The following is a 23,195-nucleotide window of genomic DNA, read 5'->3' as shown; positions in this document are numbered from 1 at the left end:
GTCAGGGAACATTATTCGGCTGAAGGAGACCACTGCCATTAGGGAATTTTGTTGCCATGAAGAGGTGTACATGGTCTGCAACAGTGTTGGGTAGGTGGTACGTGTCAAAGTATATTAACATCCACACAAAAACCAGGACCCAAGGTTTCCCAGCAGAACATTGCCCAGAACATCACACTGCCTCTGCTAGCTTTTGCTCCCCACTCGCATCAGTGAGCCTTGGGTGCCCTTGACCCTGTCACCAGTTCACCAGTTGTCCTTCCATGGGCCACTTTTGGTAGGTACAAGACCTGCCGTTTTGGCAATGCTCAGACCCAGTTATCTAGACGTCACAGTTTGGCCCTTATCGAAGTTGCTTAGATCCTTACACTTGCCCATTTTTCCCCAATCATTCGCTTGGTGCCTGATATACCCCACCCCTTCACTGGTGCTGTTGTAACGAGATAATCAGTGTTCTTCACTTCACCTGTCAGTGGTTTTACTGTTGTAGCTGATCGGTGTATAGTTGCATTTAATGTTGTAGAATGAAAACACATTCCCGCTCTCACTTGTGTTAGCATGTTGTAACAGCTGTTCTTCCCTCACCTATTGTGTGGTGTGTTTATTTATTTATTTTTATTTATTTATTTTATTTAAAAAAACAAAACTTTTTTTTATATATAAAAAAAGCAAAAATGCTGCTTGTCATGTTACCGATAGGGCCACAGAAATGTCCTCTGTGCTGATGTCTTGGCTGTATCTGAAAACTTATAGCTTTACTTATAGCCCTGACTTTTACTGTGTTGACACTGGAGATTCCTTTCAGAAATGCTCCATTAATGTCTCCTAACATAAACCCACTAGGACTAAGATGATTTATGCATTGTAGCACCAAACAAAGGTTTCAGTCACTTTTCTGTCTGTAGATTGTCCATCACTGTGTATGGGGCCATAGTCTTGTGTCCTTTATTCATCTCCGTAAATAGTCATCATATTAACCTGTTGACAGGTGTTTATCAGACAGGAGCCTGTGGTTTCCTACTCTGAACGCTGTTCGAGCCATGTCGACTTCAGGAGGTCCCACTCCACCCTTCACCACCCTGTCGGTCACCCACCCAGCCAATCACATCACTCCTGTAGAGCTGCACCGACCAGAGAAACACAACGCCATGAACTAGGCCTACTGGAGGTATGTTTTTTCATCAAATAAAGGTGACCAGTACCAGGTCAGTTGTGCCTTCGTCAGTGGACGTGCACTTCTTGGTTGGTCTGCAACACTTGCAGTCTTTTTAATTTGTTAATAAGTTTGGAAACTGTGTTGAATGTTTACTGTGTTCGCCATGTTTCCTGTTAGTCCATCGCAACCTTGCCACAGCTTCCTGATCCAGGCATGAGAATGATTTCAATACGTTCTTCTCTTGTCAAAAGCGTTCTTAAAGGCTATCTGGGGGGGGGAATTAAAGTATGAAAAAAAAAAAATTCGGAAGACATTTAGGTAAAAAAAAGTGTTAATTTCCCCCATGTATAATTCTGCTTTGTTGCATTGGATGTCTTTGTTTTGTTATATAAGGTGTTGGCTTTATACTCCGTTATAGGCAGCTTTTTTTCCCTACAGTGAAATGATCGAATGCTTTAATCAGATTGCTGAAGACTCAGAGTGCCGTGTGGTCTCGGGTGCAGGGAAAATCTTCACTGCAGGTACAGCAGTATGTAATTTTTTTTCAGAATTGGCAATATGCTTTAATTTTTATGTGGGTTTGCAGTGCTTTTACTCTCATAGCTGTTCATTATTATAATAAGCAATGGCTCCATGTGCTAAAACCACAACACTAAGTGAAGTTCATTTAACAAGCATCCTTATTCTTTCCTAGTGCAGAATGTATTAATCTTCAAGTTTAGTAGTTAATAGTTTTTCTAATTAGGGATGTGCCAGGTATTCGAATACACATTTAAACTTTTGAGGTGCCATTAGTTAAGTCAAGTAGGTTTTTATTGTCATTCCTCTATATAGCTTGTATACACTGGAACAAAGTGACATTCCTTCCAGACCATGCTGCAACACACTTTATGTAGTCTTGCGTACTGTTCTGTGTGAGACGAGTGCAACACAATAAAAACACAAAACAGCAAATACACAGGACAGTAGATACACAGGACATGGACTGTACACTGTAAGCTACTGTGTAATGTAGCAGCACATGTATTGCAGCAATACTGGCAGCAGAAATAGTTCTCTAGTATAAAGTGACTGATGCAGCTATGTAGTCTTACTGGGTTAGTGCGGTGTGCAGTGGTATGAGTCTTACTGGGTGAGGTGTTTGACTAGCCCAGGTGAGCACTGTAATCTGACTGTCTCAGGGAAGAAACTGTTGCAGAGTCTGCTGGTGGTGGCACGGACGCTCCTGTACCTTCTGCCAGATGGCAGGAGGGTGAATGGTCTGTGAAAGGGGTCGTCCACAATACTGGTGGCTTTGCGGATCCACCGGTAGTTGAAGGAGGTGTGTGGTGGGTAGAGAAACCCGATCTCTCCAGCTGTCCTCACAATTCGCTGTAGGGTCTTGCGGTTGGAGGCAGTGCAGTTTCTGTACTACACCGTGAGACAGCTGGTCAGGACGCTCTCGCTTGTCCCACTGTCGAAGGAGCATATTACTCGAATATTCAGGTGTCTGGGTATTGATTGTACCCTTTATTGACATGAAGTCAATGAGAAAATCTGGTCAGGTCTAGCAGAACAGTTACCCCAGACATTGTGTAAGTTATAGGTGTTCATGTGCACTAGGGCTGCATGATTATGGCCAAAATGATAATCCTGATTATTTTGATCAATATTGAGATCTCAATTATTTATCACGATTATTAATTGATTTTAGTGACAACATATTTTTTATTGCACTTTCACATTTAAGTTTTCTCATGCCACAATACAACACAAGTAGGCATGAGAACTTGAGCTGGTCAATTATGACAGAATTTAGGAACATCGTGTGAGCGATGACATTAATTTACCTTCTGATAAACTAAATGTAATATTTTCAGTTAATTTTACAGACTGTATGCACAAAACAACTGTTAACCTGTTTGAAGTCTGCTCCTCTTAAATATATTTAAAGCTGCACTATTAGACATTTCCACTCTCCTGGTTCTGGGCTGGAGTCAGTTCTCGAACCGCTCTGTGTGTATTGTGTGTGTATATCTGAATAATCTCATGTAGGATGTGATTGGGTGAGTTCATTTACCCGTCAGATGCACAGTGCTTTAGTTTAATGGTGTTCATTAGGGATGCTCCGATCAGGATTTTTACAGCTGATACGATCCAGATACCAATCTTTTTTTATTTAAACTTTAATCAGGAATTCTGTCATAAACAGTTAAATGTAATCTCTCTGCTCATGGTCACTGTTAACTGAATAAAATAATAGCAATGAGAAATACTGTTGGTTAATTGATAAATATACAGCATAAAATATTTATTTTAAAATATCTTGAACAATAAAGAGTCCTAATTAAGAGTAGACTAACACAAAAATGATCCATATTAGGAAAAAGGCTAATAGCTTTCTAAGGAAGTAGTGATCTAAGGTTAAGGTCAAATTGATATTGAATGCAACCCATAGTAATTAAACATTATTTCATGTCTCGTTTTATTTATATTTTATGAAGTTATTATAATATCTATTTTTTTATATATAAAATGATTTATTTACCTGCACATTTATGTAACTAAGCACATTTTCTGTCTTTACATTTTAGTAGTTTTATTTTTGTTTATCAGTTTTAGATCGGTTCCCCAGTACAGTGTCCATGTCTGCTGATAATATTGTGTTTTGGGGGGATAAATTAAAACATGGAAACTGGAGTTGGCTTTTCTAGTGATATCTGGCAACCGTGAGTTTAAATTAAGTGAATTAGCGTTAGTGAAGGAGAGCTGCAGTGTACTGTATGTTTACAGACGGAACAGTTCTACTCTTGATTGTGATTGGTGAGGAATTATTTAATAAAGAAGTCTGAATTAAACCCACCTTGTAACGTTATTATTAATTTACTCCGCCCGAAGCCGCTGTGTCTACACGAGCAGGTGAAAGTTCAGGTCATTTTGCGGGATCAATAAAAGATGGCGGTTGTGAGATTGGAGAGTTGAGAGAAGCAGATGATGTAGAGTCACTTCATCATAATGGCTTCTTTGCAGTATTTCCACACTTGTACAGTGGACTGAGGAGATGAAAAGCAGTGTGAAAGGGACTGTTGCGCGGTGTAGATGTATTTTGGACTTCCTGTAGTTTTAATTCCGATTGTATTATACAACTCCGAACAGGTCACTTGCACCGGTGTGAATAAATATTTATTCACAGTCACACAAAGTACTTTTCAGTCACAAATGCGAGTGAAATGGTTGCACCGTAGAGTCCCGAGTTTATCTGCAAAGTTTGTTTCCCACTCAGCGTGATTAGGTTTAATGTCCCCGACAACCTCTGAAGTGCTATTCAACATCGTGCTAATTTCATGATTTCCCCTCGCTCTGGAGCTCGAAGCGAAGCTAGCAACTCGAGGGCTGAAATGCTAATTCTGTTTCGGGGTTTTGGCACTACAAAATGACGTCATCCCTGCGCCACTCGATGGTGCATGGCTGTAGTGTAGGAGCCGCTTGATTTGATCTGCAGTGGAGTTTTCTGTGAGCGGAGGACGGAATTTAAATGTCAATATCGCAGTCTATCATCTGCATTTAATCGTGGGGAGTCAAAATCGTAATCGCGATCGATATTTGATTAATTGTGCAGCCCTAATCTGCACTAAAGAAGTTTTGGGAGCAAGCAGTTCACATTTTCAACTATGAAGTCTGCAGGACAGACAAGTGCTACAGTGCATTTACAATAGCTCTCAGTATATCTCCATTCAAATATTCAGCAACAATAGACACATCAGCCACCTTGCGTTTGCAGATTGAGCTCATTTTAAACCAGACACTAGAGAGAGACATTAGCTGAGAGACATGAGGTCATTTCCAGTAAGGGAACATAGTGAGTATCGATGCTCCCTGGTTTTTGTGGTGCGTTGTGGGGATTTTTTAGGGAATGAACGTTCCAGTGCACTGGAAGGATTTTGCAATTGAGACAACACTTAAAATGGCTGACTCCCTGGTCTCTTGAACCCATACCCTAAACTCAACAGGAAGTCAGCATTTTGATTTTTCTCTTAATTTTTTCCTTCGTTTTTTGCCATTTCCAGGCCTCGTACTTTAACGTACTCCTCCTGGAGCTTTCATCAGATCGGCATCACATTCGGTCAGTCTCATCTACAGGCATTGACGATGCTAAATTGCGAAGCTTTTGAATTTTTGCTGCTCGCCGTGGGCGTGGCGCTCTCACAAATTTAGAAGTTTCACTCAAACATAGAATGTCCAATCTAGGGATGTCACGATACCAAAAATCTAGTAGTCGGTACCAGCAAAAATACACGATACTCGATACCACTTTGTGTATAAATAAATAATACTTTTAACTCCTTTATTTAAACATGAGCATTATAAAAAACAACAGTCACATAATATAAAAAAAGCAATTACAAAATAGATATATAATAAATATGTAGGCATAAAATGTTTTTTCTTCGAGAAAAAACTGAAATGTTCTGAAATGAGGTCTGTTTTCGGTGTATAGTTTGGGGATCTCTGTATACATGAAGTAATTTTTGCCTGGTATCTGGGGTTGAACTGCTGAAGCAGAGAGAGAGAGAGAGAGAGAGAGAGAGAGAGAGAGAGAGAGGAGAAACCACATTTTAGCCCAGAACCTTTTGCTTGCCTTTGCCAGGAGGTTCAGACTTGGCTTTCAACAAGATAAAGAGCCAAGCATACTTCCAAATGAACACACAAAATGCTTCAAGAAACTCAAAATCAGTGTTTTACAATGAGCTTAAAATGTGCTCCATGGTGCCATGGACCAGGACCCCTCAGTCTGCAGCATTACAGGAAGATTTCAGGTTAGACATGATGGGAAGAGTCTCGGTGCTGTTATTGTCTCTGGGGCAGACATCAGTTAACCCTGTGACCCCTTCCCTGGAGAGAACAGCATTACAATTCTGAAAACAGTTTTTGCAAATAATAATTCACTACTTAAAGAATGTACCCGAGCTCCTGCTACGCAGTAACTAAAACTGTCTTCAACTCACGTGTTACTTCATTCTTTAGTTCCTTCTCTTAAGTGTAGAGCCTCTGTCAGATTGTGTGATTGATAAAGAAAAGCACATAAATGACAAAATACCAGTTTGAGTGCCTAGTGGTCTAATCAGGAAATGCTCTTTGGAAGCTCAATATATGCACTTATCCGTTTGCATTTTGATTTGGCTGTTAGTGCTGAGGATGTCCTTAAGGTGGTGTGCTGCTTTTGGCAGATTTAGTCATTCTCTTTAGTCACATGAGCACTAATGGTTTTTCAAAATTTTTATGTTGTTTATTTTGGATACAGGCAGAGGAAGCTCAGCGAAAGCTTAAGAGACAGAATGGAGAGGACCCAGGTAAGCTATTTCTTCAGTGATTGTAGTCATATCTGAAAATGATTGGTCAGTTGAATGCAGATTGCTGAAGTGTGAGTGTCTGTGTGTGTCGTAGCCCTGCCTCCATTCTGCCCACTGTTTGCCAGCTTGGGAAACATTCTGCAGTGTGACGTGCTGCTTGGCATGCTGGGAGCTGTGCTGCAGTGGGCTATGGAGCCCAGTGGAGGACACTGGTCTGAGTCCATGCTGCAGAGGGTAAATGTTTGGATGTTTTGTTAAAATGACATGATAGTGTAGTAAATTCAACAAAATTCCACTTGCTATGCAGTGTTCATGAGCATCACTTTTTAATGACTGAGTAGTGCTCACAGTTCTGTATGTGTGTGTTGCTACAGGTGCTGCACTTGATAGGCATGGCTCTGCTGGAGGAGCAGCAACAGCTAGAGAACATTGGGGATGACGATGAAGTTACTTTCAACTTCACCCTCAAAATCTCCCGTAAGTTTTGTACATCATCTCACACAATCTCAAAACCTCAAGCCTGTAGTTAGATCTGTGGTTCTTGTATCACAGGTCCCGGTGAAGCCCCCGGCAACACTCTAAGCATCCTGGCTCTGTTAGAGACCTTGCAGTGCGCGCCTCACTTGGAAGCGCACAAAGACATGATTCGCTGGATCCTTAAAGTGAAATTACATCTTGATTATGTTTGCAATTTGCCTTACTCTCTCTATGCGTGCACCTATGTCCACCAGGTGGCAGCCTAGCATGTTTTACAATTCGCTCACTGAAGGTAGGTGCAACATACAAAAGTTGAGCGTTTTTACCATGACGTTTAAAGCAGTGCTGCATCATCAAGACCTGTTTGAAATCCAAGCAGTGCAATACCGCTCAAGGTCGCGTGGCTGGTAGGCAAAGCAGCACCTCTCACCTCACACACCAGCACAAATGCTTCACTGTCACAAAGCGGTTTTGCTGCTGATCATCTGTAGGTGGCCCTAGAGGTGTTTTGATGTGGCTTATTGTGAGTATTACTTAAAAGCTGTATGTCAACATGAATATTTAAATGACATGTAAGGATTGCTTACTACACAAACTGAATTTCCATGCACTGTGATGTATGCATTTTATTTTCCATATAGTGAAAACTGTCAGGACACCTGCACCAGGCAGAACATGTACATATGAAGGCCATGGTGTAGGCCAAGGCTAATGATGTATTGCAGTATGTACTTTGAAGAGAAACGGGCAAATTAAATGTTAGTAAAATTGTAATGCATCTTCAGTATTTAATGGTATGGTGTGTGTGTATACTTTTTAGTACACAAGTGTGTTCTATTGAACATCTGCTTAGTTTTGCAGACTTTGATTGTGTGTGCATGTAGTTCTAACTGCACTGCTGTATCGTTTTCTTGTAAAAGTATTTTCTTAAATTATGTGTCTTTTTCTACACAGATGGTGGTTAGCATTAAAACGATGCGTGAGCGCACAGCTGCTGCACCTCCCTGTGAAGGAACAGGGCATTGTCACAAGGCGGTCAGACTTTGAGCAACTTTCTATTCCACTGACATGTTAACCATTACCCTTTAAAGTGTTGAAGAGCTTAAATCTACGTGTGTGTGTGTGTGTGTGTGTGTGTGTGTGTGTGTGTGTGTGTGTGTGTGTGTGTGTGTGTTGCAGACTGTGTGGGACAAAGACAAAGCAGAGAGAAAAAGGAAAGCTGAACTGTGCTGGAAAAAGACCATGACTCAAACATTACAGAGCCAGAGTCATTTTATCAATAAGTACATAGATCTGCTCACGCAGGATTCAGGGATCTGGACGCCTCAGCCTCTACATCAGCAGAGCATAGGTACCTAAGCATGCTCGTAGTGACGCAGTGTTCTTAATAAGTCAACTTGTATTGTATTCTCAATATCCAGTCAGTACATTTATGTCAGTAAATGCATGCATCAACACTTCCTTGACTTTGCTGAGCAGTTGTCTGTTCTTTGTCCTAAAAGTTCTTGCATATAATGGTGGTCTTCACATAACATAAGTAAATTCCCATCCTTAAACTCTTTATCTTGCATATTCATTTCGAGCATTTTCTGTTGGGGTAAATGAGTAGAGAGGATCCTAGGCCATTTTTAGCAATTTCCTGGTGATTAAAAAAAGATGAACCCATTTATTCAACATTGATTATTTTAACAAATTCAGAGGGACCTTAACATAAAATTAAGGTTATAGTGAACTTGTAACCATCCGTCTCTACTTGGTACAGCCCCAGTTCATGTGACAGTGCTCTGGTGTGTATGGGACCTCGTCGTTGGCGTGCCAGAGGAGGAGAGAGGAGGCAAATGGAGATGTGTATCCTGTGTCACGAAGCGCAGGAGATCCTACCTGATGGCACCGCCATGGTGCTCGCTGCCTTTGTCCAACGCTCTACGGTCATGTCCGAGATCCGCAAAAGACCCCCTCACAATCCAGGTAAGGTTATGGTTTACAGTGTGCAAGTCAAGTAATTGGATAGGTTTGAGTAGCCAGTGTGCTTATTTCTGGAGGATACATGTGTGTTCCAGAGAGCTATGATCCCCTCTTCATGCACCCTGACCTGTCCTTTGGTACCCATACCGGCAGCTGTGGCCACATCATGCACTCTCACTGCTGGCAGAGGTGAGGAGTTGGGCAAAATGTTACTTCTAGACAGCCTTCTACTTAATCCCAAATAAAAAGTTTTGCTGCTTTCAAATGTTTGTGGATATAGGCAATAGAATCAGCAGCTAACAGTAAATAGTTTGTCTAGAAAATATGACCTTTATATGAACAATCACAATAAATTAGATAATATTAATCAATCAGTCGGGATGTTTTGTGACTGAAAAGTCAAAAACCTAATCTGTGATGTACAGGAAAGTCTTCATGGATGTGTGGTGATCGATAAGATGTAGATCGAAATTGGATGTATTTGGCTTAAATATGCGATCTGCAGATATATATATTTTTTTGTCCCAATACAGTGAGCTGATCATCGACACAAAGCATGAAACAAAGCTTGCTATGTGCACTTGACTATTTTTCACTGTCTTAGATCAAGCCAGTGTTACTTGCGTAGTCTGTAAATTTATTGCGCCTCATGGGGAAGCAAAGAACGTTAACCTGATCTGACCTTAGGAGTAAGTGCAGTTCAATTCAATTTTATTTGTATAGCGCTTTTTACAATAGACGTTGTCTCAAAGCAGCTTTACAGAAATATCAACATGGTATACAGATATTAAAGGTGTGAATTTATCCCAACTGAGCAAGCCACTGAGTGGCGACGGTGGCAAGGAAAAACTCCCTAAGATCTTTTAAGAGGAAGAAACCTTGAGAGGAACCCGCCTCAGAAGGGAACCCGTCCTCATCTGGGTAACAACAGATAGTGTGAAAAAGTTCATTATGGATTCATATGAAGTCTGTATGGCGTTAGGAGCAGCCAGAGAGTATCAAAAGCTAAAGAAATCAGGTGATGGAACTTGTTACGATTGGTAATCAGCAATGCTCGGTTGTTGAGGACGTCAGATTCTGCCGTGTGCTGTGCGCTTCCCAATCAAAAATACTTTTCATATGTTCCCGTTCTTCAATGGAGGGGAGCGCTGTCCAACAGTTTACACTCCTAAAGAATAAGGTTACCTCGGAGAGCTTTACAAGCAGTATAGGGTGTTCCCACGTCAATCCTACATCCATGTCAAGCTTAACAGCTCAGTGGATCCGTTTGCTTGTCACTGCTTAATAGATCTGACCAGTTCGGTCATTTCTGTGATTGCATGGTACATATAAAGCTCATGGAAATTTGACAGGTTGTCAAATAATGGTCTCTTAATCTTCGAGTTATTTTCTCTTACAGATACTTTGAGACACTCCAGAGTCAGGATGCGCAGTGGCTGCATGAGCAAACCAGTTGCGATGTAGTGAATGGGGAGTACTTGTGTCCACTCTGTAAGTGTCGCAGTAACACTCATTCCTCTCCTGCCCCTCACTGAGACAAGTGGAGTTGCTCTGAATCCGGACCGCTTAATATTTTAACCATTGCATTGGCGAATTAGTTGTAGTGGCTCTGTAACCAATGCAAGCTTGCCTATGAAATGCCATGGAAGGGTACAGAATGACACTGTAACAGTGCATACCCCATTCCATTATTCCTCTTATTTATTTATATATTTTATAGCAAGGGAATTGGTATCATCTGTAGCTGAATTGCATGTCTTGCCATGTTGAGATCAGAGTATAGAGTTTCTGCTTATGTAAGATGGCTAATCCACTGCTGTTGCAAGATATTTAGTCACACTAACTCAGTTTATTACAGTAAATTTGCCTGTTGTCCCATTGAGGTGACATTTTCTCTGGTTAAATAGTAAAATGCATGCATGTTTGTAGCTACAGCAATAGTGAGCAGCCAGGTCTGGCTCATTGGCTGAATGCAAGGTTTATAAGCAGATCAGAGCCTTGCACTCTGCTCATAAGAGAGCCAAGACAACAAGTGAGTCTCATCATATATAGTACGTGTGCTCCTTATTTGTGTGTGTATGTGTGCACATGCAGTCATATTGTGGTGTTTGTCTTTTAGATGCTGGTGAGACAGAGACTGTGGAGGACTCTCCTCCTCCTGAGAGTTTCAGGCTGGACCACACACCAGTGTAAGCATACCCACGGTTTCCTTTCACAACTGCGTATCTGAGCGTGTCTTTAACACTGACCTGTGATGTGTTTTGATAGCACCCCTTATTCAAGCTCCACAAGGGAGATGCTGATGACATTTGGGACCGCAACTTATAAAGTTGGCCTTAAGGTGCACCCTAATGAGCAGGACCCCCGTGTGCCTATCATGTGCTGGGGCAGCTGTTCTTGCACCATCCAGTCTATAGGTCAGTCTGCACCCATTTCTTACAGACTAACAATTCATGTATAAGATTTACAATATTCACTGACCTGTGTTAAGGGGTAGTTAGTAAAAATGTTTTGCTTTTTGGTATTTTGTACAGAGAGATTATTGGTAGATGAGGAGAAGCCTTGTTTGGAAGTTTACCCTGTAGACAGGTATGACAACCCAACTTATTGTCATATCTCAGCCCAGCCAGGACTCGGTTTCCCGAGAAGCAACACCCACTTCTAACATGGCCACTGAGGACTACACTTCCCACACACGCATGCGCTCACCTCCCCGGAGTTCTGATCTCACACACCTGCAGCCAATCACCTTGTCCACTCTCCACGGCTTATTAAGAGACTTTGGTTCAGAGACACTTTGTGAAGTAAATGTTCAGCAGACTAGTTTCTCTGTCGTTCTCCAAGCGTTACCTACCGTGTTTATTCGATAAGTGACTTTGGCCTCTGTCTTGCCCCGTTTGTTTTGTTTGCATGATCGCCTGACCCTCGCTTGCTTCTTGACTACGGACTGTGTTCACCCCTCTGGATTATTCTGCCTGAACCTGCCGCCCGCTTCTGCTTCTGTATTCCTCACAGTACGCGACACTTATCATGCCAGAATGAATTCTTCTTTCGAGGGATGTGTGATGATGTAATAAATTCTGTATCAGTGGTATTGTTAGTACTGTTAAAATACTCCACTAAGCACTGTTTGCTTGCAGGATGTAGTAGTTAATTGTACACTGGAATAAATTCTTCAGATGATTTGATTTGCTTTTCACTTGTAATTCTAAATATAAAAGCATATATAACTGTGTATATATAAATGAAAATAGACTGCATCTGTCAAATCATTACTCAAGCTTCTGAGCATCATTCGCACTCTAAAGATATCTAGAAGATTGCTCAATTATGTTCGGGGTTCATTTTGGTAGCATTACTAAATATTCTGAATCACAAATATCTGCAGGTATTATGCTCTCCTTCCTCAGTTCTAATTTCTTCTATATACTGTGATATTTATATATATTTTGTATCCTGAATAATAAAAAATAGAAGTGTCATAAAACGTGCCCTTGTTTAGGAGACTATTTGAGTTCCCTGGCTCGGTTTGGCTCTGCATGCTGGACTGTCTCCTCTCACTCCTCTGTGCAAAATCACTTCATGTGACTGTTGGCAGATATATTTATTTCATTATTTATTTTTCTCTCACTTGTAGTTTTTTAGTTCTTTAACTGTGCTCTGTGCAGCACTTGTTCTTGATCCCCAGGTGGAAAGTTCCCCCTGCATTCTGGATGTGGACATGTTCCACTTAGTGGTGAGCTGAGAAGCTTGTTAAATGATACTTTAGGCACTATTAAATGTATATTAGCATCAGATTAAAGTATCATTGTTGTCCAGAATCTAAACCTGTCTGTCTAACAGGTCAGTGCCTGTGGTTTCTTTGGCTGTAGTCTCTGAATCATGTTTTGTGTTTGTATGTCAGGGGAGTCTGGTGCTGTCCTATTCAGCATTGCACTGCTTAGACTCCTCAGGGCTTAGTGCGGATACTGCACACCTGCATCTCTTCCACTTGGTCATTGTTGCTCACCTGGTCCAGATCCTCCTCACCTCTGTGCCAGGTTAGAGCATATTCTACTTGGAGCACGTACAACTTAACAGTAGATGGTGATCTGTGTTATGTTGTCATTTGTGTGTGTTTATTAACCCTCGTTCTTACAAATGAGTAATAACGTGTTTGTCAGTATGAATGTTCTTTTGGGATGTTTTTATTGAGTGTGCTGTCAGGCACAGTTGTGTGGGAGTCAATAATGGGGCTGTCAGAGTAATTCACTGCAGCCAAGAGCGTTAGATTTATGTAGGGATTTATTTTGGGGGTTTTTTGGGTTTGAACACAATTTTTAAAAAGTGCTTAAATGTAATCCTAACAGGCTAACAGGTTTCTATACAGGCTGCAGTACACATGTTTTTTATTTACTATTTGTTTTTTTATACTGTTTCAGTATTTAGTAGACTGTTTTGTGAATAGCAATGGTTTTGTGTCTGAGTTGTCAAGTTTTGAGTTTTGCCAAAACTTACTGCTTATTAGAGATGCCGAGCAAAGGTGCTTCAAAGTATTGAGCAAAGGCTGTGAATACTTATAAACGTGCTTTTTTTTGTTTTTTTATTTTTCATAAATTTCATACTCATTGAAAGATTTCAAACAAACTTCTTTCATGTTGTCATTATGGTGTATTGTTTGTAGAACTTTGAGGAAAATAATGAATTTAATCCATGTGGGAATACGGCTGTAACATAACAATGGAGAAAAAGTGAAGCGCTGCGAATACTTTCCGGATGCACTGTATATAGTATATTGTATGTGGTGAAACTGATCTTGTTCTTTCCCTGTCCCCTATCTATCTGTAGGTGCTGGGGAATGGGAAGTGCTGTGTGCATATGTGTCTGCCTCCTAACCTGCTCCAGCTCTATTATAATCACCAGGAGCTTCTGGATTCCCTCCTTCAGGGGTAAGAAAGTTCATAAGTGAGCCGAGAAATGACAGGTTTTCTGTGAATGCTGATGATGCCATATCATGTGTACACATCATTGATTGTTTTGTAATGGGTTGAGTGTGTTGTCCATTTGTCCTGCAGGTGGTGCTCACATCCAGGCATGCAACAATGTCTCCAGTCACCTGAAACCCTTAAGGTGATCATTCTTTGTTCTTATCTATAGCCTTCTGAACTTTGCTTTGAAATGGTGGTTTTAACCCCCGTACCCCGTAAGGCCGATATAGCGGATTTACAGTGTAAATGTTATCCCCGTGAGGCCGGTGTACTGGCATTGCTCTGCTATGATTCCTTACTTATTTAATTATTATTTTTTGACCCGGAAGGTTGAAGTCGTGACGTCACGACGTGATTACATTACGCTGTCATTACAGTGAAGATGATCCAAGCGTGAATATTGCCGTAATAGTAGAAGTTAACTAAAAATGCCAAAGTGAACACAGGTACATCTAAAACGGGGGGGGGAGAAAACATACACAGTTACACAGGCGAGAGCGAGGATTCTAGATAGTGACAGCAGTGAAAGTTCAGGTGATGTTGAAACCGAAACTGATAGTGATGCAAACTCATGATTCAGACCCTGATCCGTCTTCATCTTCAGCATCAACCAGTGCCCCTGACACTGCAGGGGTCTGGAGTCATAACCTGACCATTTCTGTGCATTCGTGAAAAACACTACCTGCTGCTCTGATTATCAGCAGAAACTTGACTTTTGGCGCTAAAATGCATTTATTCAAAGGCATTGACCACGCTGACGCTTGTATGGTATTTCTAAAAGATTAGAAGGATTTTAGTGAGCATTTCTCTCTAGTTAAGAATTGTGCTCTAAGTGGAGTAAAAACACTGAACTGCTTCATTTTCAAAGTAATATTACACAAATACATTATAAGTTTTTTCAAGGCCTAAAAATGTTCAAATTAAATTGTTGATTTTGACCCAGGAACTCAGGGTTGGCGTGCTGTTTCTCTGGGGAATATAGGGTTATGGTACATAATACTGTGGGAACTTAGGTGTAAGAGGGTTAAGACAGAATGGTTTCAGTGGTGTTTTTTTTGGTTGTTGTGTGTGTGTAGTTTTCCTTGGGAATCCAATAAGCTAATTGATGTGCCAGAGGATTACTGTGCACTGATCAGCTAGGCTTTCAGCTTCACGTGAGTGTGTGTACTCTGAGTTGCATTCATTTATACCCAGTATCTGCTTAATAGAATAGAATTCTGGTGGACATCTCTAGTTATTGCTTTTGTGTTTATAACCTCCATTGTTTTTGTAGCTGTCCTAAGTCAGATGGAGTTAAGTCTTGAGCTCAAACTCTGTGCTTGGTGTGTGGCACGATGCTGTCTTCTCAGAGCAGCTGCTGCCAGACTGAGCTGGAGGGTGAGGACGTTGAAGCGTGTACTGCACACACCTTTGTTTGCTGAGCTGGTGTTAGCATCTTCCTCAGGTTAGAAGGAAGACACATCTGTGTTGATTGCCATGTCTTATAGGTGCATTGCCTGTTTATATCAGGGCTGGGCATTGGTGTGAATTAGTCAGCAATAATCCCTCACACATGGGTTACTCATTTTGGGAAGGAAGCTGTAAAGCTACTAAATAAGAAAAATAACAGCAGCTTGCTAAAAATACTCCGAATAACACTTTAATTTGAAGTCCCATAATAAACTATTCATAAGCAAGGAATACAGTTTATTATTGAAAGAGGACGTAATAATCAATTAACTGGTCAAATATTAATACATAACAGGCATCTTCCAAAATGTTTAAAAAACTTTTCATTTATTAATACATGACTTCTTATACTAGTGGGACTCCACCCTGTCCTAGAAACACTCCATCCTACACAGTTTCAAGCTTCCTTTCCTCCCAAAACTCAACATCTTAGTAATCCAGCAATAGGCCTGGAGTTAAGACATTCCTGCTGAATTAACATATATGGTTGTGAATATGCAGAATTTGTAGGTATTGTCAAGTTCTTGCTTGCAGTACATGAGCCTCTGCTGTCTTTTACAGGGTGGGGGAAAATCAGGTTCTTTTCCTGTACCTCGATGACTATGGAGAACTGTCCAAGGGCTCAGGTGAGAACTCAAACAAGATACTCAACGTGCCTTGTAAAATTTGTGTTTAAACCACTGTTTATATCATTCTCTTTCCCTCTCAGATGGAGGAACGTGCTACACAGCTGTTATCTGCCTTGCTACAAAAGCTCAATGGAAGGGAAACCGCTCCCAGCCTTTTTCGGGCACAGACCTCTTGCTGATAGGTGAACTCGGCGACCAGTACTTTTCGGAAAATACATACGTACACTTTTGTTCACCAGAGCTGAACGGCAAAGCGTGGCATTGGTGGTATTGTGGTGAGCATAGCTCCAGTCCAAGCAGTTGACCTGCGTTCGATTCCTGGCCAGTCCACGGGTTATAACTTGGAGCTTCTCGAGGTACTTTATGGTAGTTGGCACAAAAGGAAGGAATCACCTACCTGAAAATAAGTTGGTCAACAGAATGTGTCATAGGCTTCCTTGCAGGCCTCCTATGACCCTTTCTGCTTCCCACTTGAGTTCTTAGTGCTCTCTTTGCTGTTTGTAAACACATAATTTTTCATCGGGGCACGTTTGACCCGTGAACAGGGGCGAAACTGTGAGAGCATGCGGTCTCTCCGTGTCTGTCTCTTGTTAGCGACAACCTAGCATGCAAACTGTGATGAGAGGTGTACATTTTCCGCGATCAGCCATCTATATAGTCAATGTTTTATATTTAATAAGCAAATATGTCTATATGCTGATTGGTCTTAAGCAGCGTTGTCCAATCTTCAGGTTTTCGTTCCAATCTAGCAGGAGCCACACCTGATTCCAATTGCTGGATCCGCCGATCTTGGCTTTCAATAGACTAAAGTGTGGCTTCTGCTTGGTTAGAATGATAACCTGCAACCACACTGGCCCATTCTGGATAAGACTGGACGACCCTGATCTAAAGCAAATAACCACTGAGGTAAGTGCCACTTTGTGAGTTCTGAATCCGTCATGCCGACTCGACGTCACTCGATGAACAGGGAAGGAACCGGTAGATGAGAAGACTTCCCACGGTTGAGGAATGGCAATTTCAGGTTGAGGGTGCATTTGCTTTGCGTTTTCCCGCTTGGAGGTGGGGAATTACAAGTTGCAACCTCGAGTCAAGCGCATCATTACTCTTGTCTTCTTGATGAAGTAAAGAGCCAGGCTTCCACATTCAGTGGAAAAGCAGAGACTGCCTGTGATTTTGCAAGCAGCTGTTATCTGCCTTGCTACAAAAGCTCAATGGAAGGGAAACCGCTCCCAGCCTTTTTCGGGCGTAGACCTCTTGCTGATGGGTGAACTTGGCGACCGCTACTTTACGGAAAATTTTCCAGTCACGCACGGAGCCTTACTGAGCTACGTAAGAGGCAGGCTTCCACTTTCTTGGGAAAACCAGAGACTCCTTTTCATTTTTGTAAGCAAATGTTAACTGCTTTGCTACAAAAGCACAAAAGAAGGAAATCTGCCCTGTCCGAGGTCTCACTTTCAGGCTGTTCCTAGAGGACCTGATCCTACAGTGATGACAACCGCTCTGTCATTAAAGCAAATTTCAAAATTCCTAGCTTGTTTCTGCCTGGTCTCAAACAAGGGACCTTTTGCGTGTGAGGCAAACATGACAACCACTACACTACAGAAACCACGAGGGGGTGGCCCTTTGGCTGTTGCCTATGGTCTTCTGATGAGAAGAGCACATACGTACACTTTTGTTCACCAGAGCTGAATGGCGCAGCGTGGCATTGGTGGTATAGTGGTGAGCATAGCTCCAATCCAAGCAGTTGATCTATGTTTGATTCCTGGCCAGTCCATGGGTTGTAACTTGGAGCTTCTGGAGGTACTTTATGGTAGTTGGCACAAAAGGAAGGAATCACCTACCTGAAAATAAGTTTGTCAACAGAATGTGCCGTAGGCTTCTCTGCAAGCCTCCTACGACTCTTTCTGCTTGCCACTTGAGTTCTTAGTGCTCTCTTTGCTGTTTGTAAACACATCATTATGCAACAGGGCACGTTTGACCCGTGAACAGGGGCGAAAGCCTGAGAACATGCGGCCTCTCCGTGTCTGTCTCTTGTTCGCGACAACCTAGCATGCAAACTGTGATGAGAGGTGTAGATTTTCCGCGATCAGCCATCTATATAGTCAATGTTTTATATTTAATAAGCAAATATGTCAATATGCTGATTGGTCTTAAGCAGCGTTGTCCAATCTTCAGCGTTTCGTTCGAATCTAGCAGGAGCCACACCTGATTCCAACTGCTGTGCTACAAAAGCAGGAAATCTGCTCTGTCCAAGGTCTCGCTTTACGGCTGTTCCTAGAGGACCTGAGCCTACCGTGATGACAACCGCTCAGTCATTAAAGCAAAGTTCAAAATTTCCAGCTTGTTTCTGCCCGGTCTTGAACCAGGGACCTTTTGTGTGTTAGGCAAACGTGATAACCACTACACTACAGAAACCACAAAAGGGTGACCCTTTGGATGTTGCCTATGGTCTTCTGATGAGAAGAGCACATCCTTAAACTTTTGTTCACCCGAGTTGAATTGTGGCATTGGTGGTATAGTGGTGAGCATAGCTGCCTAGTTGACCCGGGTTCGATTCCCGGCCAATGCACAGATTGTAACTTGGAGCCTCTTGTGGTACTTCATGGTAGTTGGCACAAAAGGAAGGAAACAATAACAATAAATTGGTCAACAGAATGTGCTTTGCAAGCCTCCTCACAGAGTAAGGCCCCTGCATCACTTGCCAGGGTACCACCACTGGCTGCACAGTGTGCAGCTGGTCAGCAGTCAGTGCTGTGCAGTGTGCCCTCCACACAGACAGATGCCCCTGTATCCAGTTGCATCCAAGATATTAACTGCTGGAACTGCTCCCTCCAGCAAAAAATCTGTATGAAAACAGCAAGGGAAGCCATGGGACTCTAGCCAGGATTACGACCTGTGAGACATCTTGTGAACACAGTTTCCTTGTGGCTAGCCCACAGTACATTGACTCTAAGGACCGCTCACTTTTAGATTGCAGCATCACCTAGGACAGGATCGTCCAGTTCTCATTCATCACAGCGTAGGATGACATTGTGCCAGATGAGAGAGTCACTTTTCTAGCAACTTTGCATGTGTGATCTGAACTGAACACCTATCCAAAAGTGCCTTGTAGGACCTGAGTGAGAGCTGCCTCCTGCCGCTGATATTCTTGAAGAAGACACTCCACCACATAGTGTGCAGTCACGGACACCCCATACCACCCATCAGTGTCCTCATAACCCCCAAACGGTGCTGGTGTGTCATCCTTCCTCAGTGCCCCAGTGATGGTCCTCTGTCCATACAGCCCTGCTTCAGCATCCCTGGTGTTCTGCATGCTGAGCAGGTAGGCTAGGTGGGCTCTTTCGTACTTCAGGTGAAGCAGCTCAGACAGCTGGTTGGCCATATCATTTGGTGATGTTCTAGAGTGCCGCAGTTCATCTATCACTGGCAAGATGTTCGTAAAACGCTTTGGTAGCATGTCTAGCCACTGGGGTTTATCAGCGAACCAGTATTTTTTGCATGCTTTACAGCACAGACGAGAGGAAAGGATATAATATTGCCCGCTGGTACCAAGAACCACTCTGGGTCTTCCCACACCAGAGGAAACAACCTGAAGATGTGGACAGCTGTAAAGACAAGGCAGGATGTAATTGTTCCTGAGCCTTTCCATAATACTGTGCTCCGGTTTCCAGATGAACAATGGATGGAGCTGGAAGTATTTTGGTGATGGCAGGCCTGTGTTGGTTTCTATAAGCTCAGGCTGAGGAGGATAACGCCACAAGGAAACCATGTTCATAAGGTGTCTCACGGGTCGTGATCCTGGCCAGAGTCCCATGGCTTCCATCGCTGTTTTCATCCAGATTTTTTGCTGGAGGGAGCAGTTCCAGCAGTTAATATCTTGGATGCAACTGAATACAGGGGCGTCTGTCTGTGTGCAGGGCACTGGTGCATGTTCAGCAGGTACTGACTTCACAGCAGCTGTTGGAGGTGCTGTAGGTACTGACTGCGCAGCAGCTGTTGGAGGTGCTGTAGGTACTGACTGTGCAGCTAGTGGTGGTACTCTGGGAAGTGATGCAGGGGCTTTACTCTGTGAGGAAGTGCTAGGCACAGAAGGTGGTGAGAGAGAGATAGTTTGTATATATTGTAACCTTAGTTTTGACAGGTATAGGTCAAAGGTCAAAAAGATACACATCCTAACTCTCTATATCTAGATCAAAGGTCATGATCATAAAAATATGAATAGTTATGTTAAATCTGGATCACATCCATTCGTGACCATACATGGTGCTGCCATGTGTGTTTTTCCGCCCCACACGTTGCGCACACCTGGTACATCTTTTCACATAGAATATGAAACTCTCTGTGGTAGGACATAAAAATATATATAGTTTTGTTAAATCTGGTTCACATCCAAATCGTGACCATACCTGGTACGACCATGTGTTCCCCCCACCCCACCCCACCCCATCCCACCCCACACAGACACAAGTTGCATACTCATGTTTTTCCTCTTCACATAGAATATGAAGCTCTCTGTGGTAGGTCATAAAAATATATATAGTTTTGTTAAATCTGGTTCACATCCAAATCGTGACCATACCTGGTACGGCCATGTGTATCCCACATCCAAACAAAAATATCACACACACACACACACACAAACACACACGTGCATGTACAGACAAACGCATGCATACGAACCTGCTTATAAAAGTCGAGCATCCCTCTAGGCTTTATAATACTCTGTACTTAGAACAACGTGTGCGATCTTACAACATGGCTGATGTTTGTCCTAACGCGCCGAAAAAAGCTCACCCTTTTTTGGGAAGAATAGAAAAAATGTTAGAACATGAAAAGATTCAATATTGGGTAATGTCAAACGGATGTACAGCCGGGTTTTTTTTTTCGATGCAGAAAAAGGAACCGTTTTGCTTTTCAAGTTCTCGGTCCCGGAACACACGATCTTTTCCTTTCACGTAGAATATGAAGCACTCCGAGTCAGGCCTAGGTCAAAAGGTCAACAACGTAAAACCCCCGTTCTGATGTATTCCCGAGCACAAACACACCCCACACACACACACACACACTCGAATGCATACGAACCTGTTTATAAAGTCGAGCACTTCGAAAGTTTTAACATCGGAAAAGGTTCGACCGAATTTCCAGAGTCAGTTCTTCACTACTTCGAAAGTTTGAACATCGGCAAAGTTCAACAGAATTTCCAGAGTCTATCCTTCACTACTTCCAGACACCATGGATTTCTCGGCAGGTAAAAATTTGTATTTTAATCAATTAATAGTTAAATATAAATTGAGATACAATGTTTATGTAATTATCCAGTAGGCAATGATATTGATATAAACTTAGAACTAATCATTCTGAGTACAAAAATCATCATACTTATCTGGTCATTATGTAATCTGGTACGATACTTTATCTAAATTGTAAATATTCATTACATTTATATTACAGTGCAAGACCGAGTTAAGCTCATCTGTTTCTAGTGTATAGGTAATTACAATTTGTCTCTTAGATCTATGTAGTGATCTAAAATGAGAATGTTAAGTTATTAAAAGTATGTTTTACTGTTTTATAGACAGCTTGGTGATTATTTCTGATGATGAGATTCCCGAAACAACCACTCAGGACCTTTTGAATCTGAGTTCCACACGTAAGTCACAACATAAAATTGTGAATGTTTCATGCTGTAAAAGTCTTTCATACGTGAATATAACATTGTTTGTATCATATTCAGAATTTGAGGGAAACGTGTCTAACAGTGATTACGACGGAGATATTTCAGGTGAGTTGTAGTATATTTACCTTCTATTTACACAGCACAAAAAAATAAATAAATAAATAAATAAAATAAATAAAAGCTCTTTCACATGTTCTGTGACTTATAGATACGAGTGCTGCAATAGAAGACCAAGAGGAAATCATCTCGGAAACCGACATTCAACAAGACATCGAACTACAACAGATCTGCGCAGTGTGGCGTGAATTCTTCGAAGCAAAGACTGATTTATTGGAAAACTTTGGACAGATTGATTATACACTTGAATCTGGTCGAGGTACAGATTTTATCCCTTTACTGTACAGCACGCTTGAAAATGTGAATAGATGTCTCTCAGTGAGCATAAAGTTGATTGGAAAATTGTATGATAGATATGGCGCAGAAACGACTGAAATGCAGTTCGGATATGGAGACTAAAAAAAAGAGAACCGAAAATTCTCCATTATCGCATGATTTCTTTTATGACGGAAACCAGAGTTTTTCAAATGATTCGCACACACCCCTGAACCCATATTTAACTGAAGCGATCAACAGGCTGAACGAAAGTTTAATACCGTCACACCAAGTCGTTAGTGAGAGACCTAATCAGAGTCCAAATCACGTCGTATCAACCACAACGGTAACGCCGAATGATATATTTTCTGAATTAAATCAATGTCTGTTAGAGTTACATAATAACCTAAATGAACACGGTCATTCAGTACAAATAAAAACTGATCTAATTGATGCAGTCAATCAGTTGAATGAAAATTTAAGATCGTCAGAACAGAGCAATACTCAAAATGAAAACCCCAGACGAATTTCCAGTCAAACTGTATCAAGTACGCCGGTCACGTCGCACGACATATTTTTCGAATTAAATCAATGTCTGTTAGAGTTACAAAATAACCTAATCGAACAAAGAGAATCTTTGCAGATAAATCCATGTTTAATAGACGTGGTGAATCAAATCAATGAAAATATGTCATTACCTCCCGTTCAGAATATCGTCTCGACTCCAGAAAACGCTCAGGAACCTAGTCCGTTATCTTCTCATGATATGATACACGAACTTAATCAAAGTCTTATGAGGATAAATGACGGTCTTGTTAACTTAATCGAAAACCCTGACAATATTGCACAAAATTCGGAAAACGATAATGAACGCAACCGACCAATGGAAAACATACAATCACCTAATACCCAAGATTCTCAAATGGAAAACACACATTCGCCCGATACCCAAGATTCTCAGATGGAAAAATCGCCCGATATCCAAGTAGAGCAAGAGGGTGATGGATTAGATCCTAATATTAGAATAATTAATCGGGAAAGATTCAACAACACTGAGATTAGGAGAAGAGTGAATTTTTCTTCTATCGCGAACGTTGACAGCTTTGCAGATTTTTATAATTATGTTTTAGAGATTTTAAACAGCGCGATTGAAATCGCTAACAATTAATTTCT

The 23,195-nt window shown here is 41.6% G+C and overlaps 2 protein-coding genes and 1 non-coding gene across 4 annotated transcripts; 2 read left to right on the top strand and 1 right to left on the bottom strand.

The window, feature by feature from the left end:
• Window positions 1-1,040: 1,040 nt before the first annotated feature.
• LOC128629614 (E3 ubiquitin-protein ligase UBR2-like) lies at window positions 1,041-10,651 on the top strand. The gene is made up of 10 exons (XM_053678347.1): window positions 1,041-1,115; window positions 1,603-1,677; window positions 6,438-6,486; window positions 6,581-6,720; window positions 6,861-6,963; window positions 7,039-7,148; window positions 7,918-7,998; window positions 8,706-8,931; window positions 9,024-9,117; window positions 10,328-10,651. The coding sequence occupies exons 1-10, from the start codon at window positions 1,041-1,043 to the stop codon at window positions 10,461-10,463; spliced, it is 1,089 nt and encodes a 362-aa protein (XP_053534322.1). The 3' UTR covers window positions 10,464-10,651.
• A 7,664-nt stretch (window positions 10,652-18,315) lies between these two features.
• On the bottom strand, window positions 18,316-18,388 carry trnav-aac (transfer RNA valine (anticodon AAC)). Its single transcript has one exon. It is a non-coding gene; the product is annotated as a tRNA-Val (tRNA).
• A 2,473-nt stretch (window positions 18,389-20,861) lies between these two features.
• Window positions 20,862-23,195, top strand: LOC128629725 (uncharacterized). 2 transcript variants are annotated; one of them, XM_053678471.1, is made up of 4 exons: window positions 20,862-21,463; window positions 21,549-21,623; window positions 21,708-21,755; window positions 21,859-23,195. In XM_053678471.1, exon 4 carries the CDS (start codon window positions 22,114-22,116, stop codon window positions 23,188-23,190), a length of 1,077 nt encoding a protein of 358 aa, XP_053534446.1. In that variant the 5' UTR covers window positions 20,862-21,463; window positions 21,549-21,623; window positions 21,708-21,755; window positions 21,859-22,113; the 3' UTR covers window positions 23,191-23,195. The 2 variants fall into 2 exon arrangements, with proteins under 2 accessions (XP_053534446.1, XP_053534447.1); XM_053678472.1 differs by lacking the exon at window positions 20,862-21,463 and having other exon boundaries at window positions 21,492-21,623.

Source organism: Ictalurus punctatus, unplaced genomic scaffold (assembly GCF_001660625.3).
Source record: "Ictalurus punctatus breed USDA103 unplaced genomic scaffold, Coco_2.0 Super-Scaffold_100, whole genome shotgun sequence".
Classification (NCBI taxonomy): Eukaryota; Metazoa; Chordata; class Actinopteri; order Siluriformes; family Ictaluridae; genus Ictalurus; species Ictalurus punctatus.
Note: the sequence above shows the minus strand (reverse complement) of the source record. Positions and strands in the feature narration are given on the sequence as shown.

Excerpts from the sequence above, each read along its gene's own strand:
- LOC128629614 (XM_053678347.1), top strand. The coding sequence starts at position 1,041 with ATGTCGACTTCAGGAGGTCCCACTCCACCCTTCACCACCCTGTCGGTC. Across the intron at positions 6,721-6,860 it reads CTGAGTCCATGCTGCAGAGG|GTGCTGCACTTGATAGGCAT; the intron begins GTAAATGTTTGG and ends GTGTTGCTACAG. Across the intron at positions 7,149-7,917 it reads TGATTCGCTGGATCCTTAAA|ATGGTGGTTAGCATTAAAAC; the intron begins GTGAAATTACAT and ends TTTTCTACACAG.
- LOC128629725 (XM_053678471.1), top strand. The coding sequence starts at position 22,114 with ATGATAGATATGGCGCAGAAACGACTGAAATGCAGTTCGGATATGGAG.